Consider the following 9,218-nt stretch of genomic DNA (forward strand, 5'->3'; position numbering starts at 1 on the left):
ATTTCGTCGATATGCTATACTGTGGATTTGAATCAAATGAGTTTTGTTATGGTTTTGTAAATATGCATAATAAGTACTGGATCTGCTCAAAAGAAATATACACTACTCAAAGAGCTGTTTTGCTTATCCCATTCCTTTAAAATCTTTTCAAGTTGTTTAGTTAGCAACAATCGAGTTGAGAGTGTTATTGGCAAGGAGCTTTTGGTAATTGCTTTTCGAATATGACTTGAGTTGAGATAATTGGATATAGACATTTTAATATTAGTTTTGTGTTTAAGGCTATGTTCTCTGGGTGGAAAGATGGCTATGTCATTTCCCTATTCTTACAGGATATGTGGTGTGATAGTTTTAACCCTCAAACAGAATCGAATTGGCTTGGACTAACAAGTTCAAGGTCGGATCAAGGGAGAACCAGTTTGGTTTCGAGTTTCGAGATCCTAGAACCACCCTAGGTCCAATTCACTTCTTGATTCCAAGGTCGAAATTGTTAGATCTACTTGAGAATTGGTTTCATCTAGTTCCCATTCCCAAGTTGAACCTTTGTTTTACCCAAAATACAAATATTAACAACCACGCACAAAGACAAACATCCCGCGCACAGTCCTTCTTCCTTCGTTGTTCAAATGGACTAGCGATTTCTCTAATTAGTTAATCAAATCTGCCATATATGCTATTTTGGATATACGCCTTTGATTTGTTTATTGACAATCGCGGACTCACAGTTACTAATTCACCATCATCACTAGCGCTGCCGATCGATTTTAGGAAAAGCACGAACCTTCTTGATGCTCCTATAGGAGACTTGAAGATGAGTCAGTTTCGGTAGAACCGAAACAAAAGTGGAACCGACTAGTTCGGTTTTTGGTTCCAATAGTCACAAGGTTGTTTCCTAGTTCTAGGCCGAGAACTAGGTTGAAAACCGCCCATCTTGAAACTGGTCACCCATAATTTCAACATATCCATAACATTGCTAAATGAAAATGGGATGATACGTGATTGAAACTCGAACTTAATAATAACGAGAGATAAGTTGGGAGAAATTTGGAGAAACAAACAACAACTTAATGGGGTTATTAAGTTGAAGTGATTAAGCTTAGTATACTTTGAAGCAAAGTCAAATTTGGAGGAAAATTTGAGAAACGGACGATGTTGGAATATAGTACGCGAACCGACAGGATCTTGCAATTTACGTCAACGTGAAATCACTAAAAAAAATAAATGAGAAATAATAAGGACACCAAAAATTTACGTGGTTCGATCTGAATATCGGTACTTACGTCCATGGGAGAAAGCAAGAAGAAATAATTCACGAGAATCAGAGTTTACAATCACTTATATGCCGAGTGTTTCTCACACCTATATTTAACCTCAAACTCAAAGTGTTTATAAATAAATAACTCACTTGGACATAAATTCACGCTACAAAATCACCGTGCGTTTAAGCTTAAAAAAAAAAAAAATATGCTTTCCGTACATCAAAATAAAAACTCTAGCGTTCGTCTTTGGTATGCATACGTACAGTTCTAAATCAAGGCTTCACGCGGCTTTGCGTATTCTTTCGTACGGCTTCTTTTTTTTTCTTTAACTCTTGTAGGGCTTTTAGCCGCCCCGCGCACGCCCAAAGGGGGAATTCGTTTCTATTACTATGAATGTGCCCAAAGATCAAATATTTGACCTGGGCCCACCAGCTTTTTGGCTTCACGGGCAGAGACTCCACCCTTTAATTTCAATGTGGATTAGGTTTCCCCTGCAGGTAAAAGTGAAACCCTTATTTTCCTTTTATTTTATATATATAAAGTGTGCCCAAAGTCAAAACTTTGACTTTGGGCCCCCACATATATGACCTAATTTGCCTCCGGCACATAATGAATCAACTTTGCTCTTTTTTTTTTTTTTAAAATCTTCATGAAGTCTCACAAACTTCCTCATCTAAGCAATCGCGTTTTGTAAATCTTTCAAATTCGAGACATAATTTAACAGACGGCATAAGAGACTGGCAAAAAATATTAGTAATTCACCTATTTACCCGTGAAGTTCAGTGAAAGGTAGCCTTCTGTAGAGACGTTTGATCCCGAGTTCTTAACTGGGCCGCGCAAGCTCCCACCGTCAAGATGCTGTGAACTCGAGACCTCGTCGTTCGTCAATCACGGCGGCTTCTTCTTGGAAAAAGAATGCAGGGGCTTTCAATGGCCGACGTGATTGCAGCTTGGAAACCTCAAGTAGGACATCCGAAAGGAAAGACTTCTGGCAAGTCTAATTGTTTGTCTCTTCTGACATTGAACCGCTGTGACCGGTTGACTACCTGTTCAGATATTACTTTTCGCCACTCCCGTCAATATCTCTCTCTCTCTCTCTCTCTCTCTCTCTCTCTAATGTTAATTCGTCTATAACTGTGCCATGTTTTTCGCTAAGACAAACATTTTCAGAAATGGCCACGGCGTCGCTCTTTTTCCCAAGAAACTTAGGGAGGCTCCATTCGTTTCTCTTCTTTTCTTCCTTCTTGCTCTGTTTGTCTGTGACGGCAACCGACACGCTCTTGCCTGGTCAGGACATTAGTGGCAACAAGACCTTAATATCTCCCAACCAAGTGTTTGAGCTCGGATTCTTCAAGACCGGGGCTCCTCCTCCGCCAACTACTACCTGGGCATTTGGTTCCGGGACGACCCCTACCAGAAATCCATCTGGGTCGCCAACAGAGAGTATCCGATTCCGGATTCCTCGGGCGTTCTCGCCATCAGGTACGATGGGAATCTGGTGATCAAAGACAGGAGGCTGATTCCGGTGTTGGTCAATCCTGTGATGCTTGCCAATAGTAACGGCACGCATGCCACGCTTCTCGATTCTGGCAATTTCGTTCTTGTGGACGGAGAGAGCAAGAGCGTTGTCTGGGAAAGCTTCTTTTATCCAAGTGACACGTTGTTGCCTGGGATGAGACTTGGGTGGTTCAATTTAGGGACAGACAAGTTGAGGGATCAATTCCTGGTCTCGTGGCAGACTCCATCTGTTCCTTCCACCGGTTCTTTTGCTCTCGGCCTGAATAAGAATAACCAGACCGAGCTCCGGGTGTGGCACACCGAGGTCTCACGGGAGATCGGGTATTGGGATGGCCGCATATTCAAGTTCCTCTACAACAGCTCGCTAGATGACTACAATTTCAGCTATGCGAACAGCAGTGATGAGATATATTTCACTTTTACCAATAGGAGGAATGATAGCATCTCCTGGTTTGTGTTGACGCCTTTGGGGGAAATTCAAGCTTTCACTATGATCGGGAAGGAGATATCGATGGTGTATAGTCCAATTTGCGAGAATATTTCCTCATCCGGTGCAACTAACTGCTTCATTGAGCAGCCGTTGTCCTGTGGCAACGGTAATAACTTTTCTAAGATAGAAGGGGCGATGCTGAATCCTACTGCGTTCAATGAATCAGATCATCTGGGTATTAGCGACTGCGAAATCATGTGCAGAACCAATTGCTCTTGCACTGGTTTTGCTTCTTATCGTGATGATGGGACTGGATGCGTGTTTTATTATGAGGACATTAGCTCTATTGTGGATCACATTGGCCAAGGGAATGCCACTATATTCATCCGTGGGAATGCTACCAAAACAGCCGATCAAGATCCGAGGAGATCGGGTAGGTCTCATATTAGTTCTTGAAAGAGTGCCGACTGTCAAAATTATGTCAAGAAAACAACAAATAATTCTGACCCATAATTTTCCACTTACCTGTCTGAAGTAGATTTTTTTGTTTGCATATTGGCGTTAATTTCTCTCGCATGTACAATATTAAGCGTTCATCTTTCTGTTTAAATGTTATTGTAGCACACCCCTTCAATTTTTCATATAGCTTCCGGTGCAGAAAAATGAGATGCTTCTATTTTCAGGTTCTGGGAAAAAGAGGCTGCTCTGGGTGATTGGAATCATTCCTGTGGTTATATTGGTAATTTTCGTGGCAATGTTCATATCAAGAGGGAAATGCTCCACCTGGCTAGGTACTGATTAAGATCTGAGCCTTAGCAAATTCATAATATATTTGTCTTCTTAGCCTAAATTGTCGGTTTGATTCTCAAGTAGCAGCATGGAAGGAGAATCGGACCAGCACAAATCGAAGTTTGGAGCTGTTTCTTCAACAACTGGGTTCAGCACGAGGTTCCAGCAACAGCACGAGTAGACTTGATTCTGTCAGAAAGAGGGATCACGAGCTCCCGATTCTCAGTTTCTCTTGTGTCACAACATCTACAAATAATTTCTCCCCAGCAAATAAACTTGGAGAGGGTGGTTTTGGGCCTGTTTACAAGGTAGTTTGCCAACCAAAGGACACTTGGTAACTTGTCGGTTTATTATTTATTTTCGGTTCATTGTATCTCTCTTCCTGAAGCAGTTTTACGAAGTCCTGACTCTCATTATGATGGGAAGCTTGATTATCGACATTCCTCTAAAAACTTTTGCAGGGCACGTTGCTGGGGCATGAATTCGCAGTAAAAAGACTTTCTAGGAAATCCGGACAAGGAATAGAGGAGTTCAAAAATGAGGTTCAATTAATATCCAAGCTTCAACACAGAAATCTCGTGAAGTTGTTGGGTTGTTGCATAGAAAGGGAGGAAAAGATTTTGATCTATGAGTACATGGCAAACAAAAGCTTGGATTCCTTTCTTTCGGTATGTAACCGGATCAAGGCAATGCCATTATAGATTTATAGTTCCACATTCATTTTTTCGGTCACTCATGAGTTAAATTACAGATCCTAACAAGAAGCAACTGCTGGACTTGAGGAAACGAGTTTCTATAATTGAAGGGATAGTTCAAGGGCTTCTTTACTTACACAAGTATTCTAGGCTAAGGATCATACATCGAGATTTGAAAACCAGCAACATATTGCTAGATGATGACATGAACCCAAAAATATCAGATTTCGGGATGGCAAGAATTTTTGGAGAGAACGAAGTGAGGGGCAGGACGAATAAAGTTGTTGGAACCTAGTAAGTCTCTCTCATACACGTGTAAACTTTGATGGCACATGTTTTCCGATATGTTTTAACTGTTTTCCATTCTTTTTTTTTTTGTGAGCAGCGGCTATATGTCTCCAGAGTATGCTGTACATGGGCTTTTCTCTACCATGTCTGATGTATTCAGCTTTGGAGTCATCATGCTTGAAATCGTCAGTGGCCGAAGAAACACAACTTTTTCCAGTCTAGATCACTCTCTAAACCTCCTTGAATATGTAAGTGGTTGCATTCTTCTTATGAGTCTCTTATCCAAATCTCCTATTATTTAGCGTCCCGATTGAAGTACTGAACTAGTTCTAAACTGTCCGCTTATAGGCTTGGGAGCTCTGGTGTAGCAGCCGTGGCATAGAGTTAATTGATCCAGTGGTGGCTGACACATCGTCGGTCAGCAAACTGTTGGTATGCCTCCACATTGCTTTGCTCTGTGTGCAAGAACGCCCAGAAAATAGACCCTCAATGTCAGATATTGTTACTGTATTAAGCAACGAAAATGCGGATCTGCCCCGACCAAAGAAGCCAGCCTTCTCAGCCCATATTGATTCTTGTAATTCACTTCATCAGCAAGATTGTTCGACTAATGATGTAAGCTACTCTGTCCTAGAAGCTAGATAGCAACCGTAGATACCACGTCAACAGGTCTCGCAGCTATGATATTCTATTAATTTGTGAATTCTTGACTTCACATGTAAAGTGAGAGTAGATCATTCTTTTAAATATCTCAGCTATAATTTTATACAATTCTTTTATCTGTCAGATAAACAGGATCCTGATTATTTTGCACAGTGATCCTGAATTTCACTAGCTTCTTGTAAGCCTCATAGTGGATGAGTTTTTCCTTTAATTTTCAGAGATCATGAATTTGATTGAATAATCCATTTCCACTTCTTTGGATCAACCTAAATGGAGAATTTGTTCCTCTTGTTGTTGCATTCGATGCCAGCAACAAATTTTAGCTACTAAAATTGTAAAACATATTCCCTTTTCCTTTGGGGTTAATATGCCAGTGATATACAATTTTCATTAACAGCAAACTGGATCTTTAATCTTTGAGGATTGAACCATGATATAGTCAAATCAAAGAGAGTTGAGCCTCACATACTATGCTTTAATGATTGTGGAATTTCTTCGGGCAATCACCTGGAGGTAAATCTAAACATTTCCGGAAGCAACAGGTTCTAAACTGTTGGTTTCCCTACTGTGGAAAGAAAGTTAATCCACCAGAGAATAGTCTCTCGTCGTTGATAATATCTCAGATTAAATTCTAATTTCCATTAGGTAGTGATCTTGTTCTACTGATGGTGGTGCCAGATTTTGGAATCTATTTCTACAGCAAAACTGAGTTTCTGTCTGATGAGCAACAGAGCTTGTCTTAATGCGAAAGCCTTGTATCACTGATGCATAATTTGTTCTTCAAATTCAGAACTTTTTCAGAAATACTGCAGCTGCTCTGCTTTGGACTTTCTTGTTCCTCACTTGCAGCTTTCAACCATTGATCATTTCTTAACTATCAGCTACTCGTCCCTGAGTTCTAATGACTGACTAATATTGTCATGCCCCGAATCCCAGGCACGCGCTCATCTCTCGGCAGTCAATTGAAAATGTGACATTCCTAGGATGGGTCACCGACTCATTCTTTTTATCTTTCAATTAAGCACATGCGAAAGTGAATTAAATAAACACCCGGCCAACAATCAACACAGGGATAGTAAAACATGCTAACGCCTTTTTAGAAACCACACTTTATATATATGCCAAGTTAGCCCTATAGGTCTATATACACAAGTCGGTCTCCAAAAAGAAGTCTTAACCGACCTACATCTCGGATCCCTCCGACTCTGGTGCTGGGTCCTCCACGACACCATCTGGGATGTCGATATCCATGGGGTGAGCTACCTCCCCATCCTCGGTTTTGACGGTCCTTGCAAAGGACCCTCCTGAGCCCCGTTAGGCTCGTTAATGAACCACGCTTTGAATCGAAGAGGCGCCAAGTGAGGAGGCTCTCGTCGGCCCAAATCATGGTCACCACTAACTCACGGGTCTAGGTGGTCCCGAGAATAGGGAAGAAAGTAGACTCAGAATCCATGTGCCATGGCATCCCAAAATGGACATGATGTATCTCCATGCTAAAGACTTGAAAAATGGTTAACCACGATCGAGTGAGATAAATCTCAGTGAGTCAAAACCCTAAACCTTGATTAGGACGCAAATTTACTCAGAGGCAACCTACACAGACGTCACACACAAACTTACCTTACCTCAACACATCCCTGCATATTAGCGCGCGCGAAAGAAGTTGTGCGTTAATTTCAAATATGAGAAACTCCTGCATTTTTGCTACCCTTGCAGGAAAATTGGTCATTACACTTACCAATTACAAGATGGTGCCATTTGAGGAGTCAAGGCTAAAGGAGAATAAAGAGGGGAGATTCGACCACTGGCGTGAAACGGAAGTGCGTGTACCTAACCCATATTAAAAAGCATATTATGGGAGGCGAATCCCTGATCTAAATATGGATGAAATGGCCCTGCTCATTCCACCCATATGGAGTTGATAGTGCCAAGAGGTAATAATGTTTTTGGGGTATACAAAGGGGAGAGGAGCAAAAGCAAAATGTCACATCCAAACCCATGATTACAGAGGAGCTTCGAGACTAGAATTGGGAATTACTGAAAGAGCTGGGATTGCATATCATTTCCTGCTCCATGAGTCTCCTTCCTTGAGTCTAATAACCTAAAAAGATCCTCAACTTTAGGTCCAGTCCAATTCTACCATAAAATTATTATTTTTACTCATAAAGAACCATTGACTTGAGGTCCAATTCTAATTCTATCCTTTTTTTTTTGAATAAGTACACTGTAAATTCAAAAATTTGTCGTGCAAGTGCAACGGAGTTTTAAAAATTTTAAAAATTACAATTAAGTTATAAAATTTGTCATGAAAATGCATGTTTTGAAAGTTTAAAAACTTTGTTGCACTTTTGAAAATTTTAGGATTTGATTGTACTTTCACAAAAGGTTTTAAGACTTTCGATGTACTTTATCTCTTTCTTTGTCTTGTAAAAACTATCAACTTTTATTTGAATCTCAAATCCAGATCTGTTAATACTCCATCTAACATAGCCCTTAATGATGTGGCATTTCCACATTAATTCTTTAGTTTTCTCCAAAATTTCAAATCTAAGAAGACGCCTTTTGGAGATAAATTTCCACATCAACCCCATCAACATCTTCTTGGATTTGAAATTTAGGTAAAAAGTAGAGCAATTAGAATTGGCATTGCTCTTATGAGAGTTGTCCTTCCATCTTACTTGAGGATCTACAATTTTGGCCTTATTATCAATTTCTTGTGCTTGGGAGTCTTTCTTCTCTTGCAGTCAAAGAGCTCGCACTTAGGATGCTCAATGCTCGAATGACACTCATAAGTTTTTTCATCTCTCGATTATCAAGAGAAATTTGGGCAGAAGGTTAAAAGAGGTAGATCTGGAACTCAAGTAAACGTTATGTGTTTTTTTATGAGATAAAAAAACATAGAGTAAAATGGAATATAACCTAAAGTGTGAGGGTTTTTGTGAAACAAAAATAAGTTTAAAGTGGTAGAATTGGGACTAAACCTAAAATTTGGGTTTTTTTTTTTTTAAGGGTATTAAGCCATTTCTTGGACTTGATCTTAAAAAAGGCCCAAGGGGCTCTGAAAAAGAGTAAGAAAGGACATAAGACTCTAGGCTCCAGCTACCATTTAGGGAACATGTGATCCTTATGGAGTTTATAATACTTGTTGAAATGCTCTTGATGACACCCAATTACTTGGTACTCTTATTGAGATTGTGGAAGGTGCAAAGGAATGGACTTTAATAACTAGTCCTAATAAGCCATTGAAGTACAAATGAAGATTTTAAGTTGGAATTGCCATGGATTGGGTACACTTATGACAATACAAGCTCTGAAAGCCTTAGTTATTCGTGAAAGGTCCAATGCTTTGTTTCTTTTGGAGATAAAAATTAAAATACTAGTGGAACAGCAACTCTAGTTTCAAAATTTAGTTATTGTTAATCCGAGAGGAATTGCAGGGGGTTGGTAGTCTGGAATGAAGAGGTGTCAATGGTTGGAGGTTGTAGCAGGTTTATAGGAGTATATAGGTTTGATATATAAGGAAATAGGAAGTGGAACAATCATGACACTCATTGTCACACATGTACCAACGAACTTTCA

The 9,218-nt window shown here is 40.0% G+C and overlaps 1 protein-coding gene across 1 annotated transcript; it reads left to right on the forward strand.

Moving 5' to 3' along the window:
- Positions 1 to 2,428: 2,428 nt before the first annotated feature.
- LOC104439100 (receptor-like serine/threonine-protein kinase SD1-8) lies at positions 2,429 to 5,752 on the forward strand. The gene is given in 8 exon segments (XM_039309363.1): positions 2,429 to 2,614; positions 2,617 to 3,637; positions 3,888 to 3,995; positions 4,075 to 4,301; positions 4,455 to 4,665; positions 4,745 to 4,982; positions 5,074 to 5,224; positions 5,325 to 5,752. Coding segments are annotated over 8 exon segments (2,439 nt in total). The 3' UTR covers positions 5,622 to 5,752.
- Positions 5,753 to 9,218: the final 3,466 nt, after the last annotated feature.

The sequence above is a fragment of the Eucalyptus grandis genome, chromosome 3 (genome assembly GCF_016545825.1).
Source record: "Eucalyptus grandis isolate ANBG69807.140 chromosome 3, ASM1654582v1, whole genome shotgun sequence".
In the NCBI taxonomy this organism is placed as follows: Eukaryota; Viridiplantae; Streptophyta; class Magnoliopsida; order Myrtales; family Myrtaceae; genus Eucalyptus; species Eucalyptus grandis.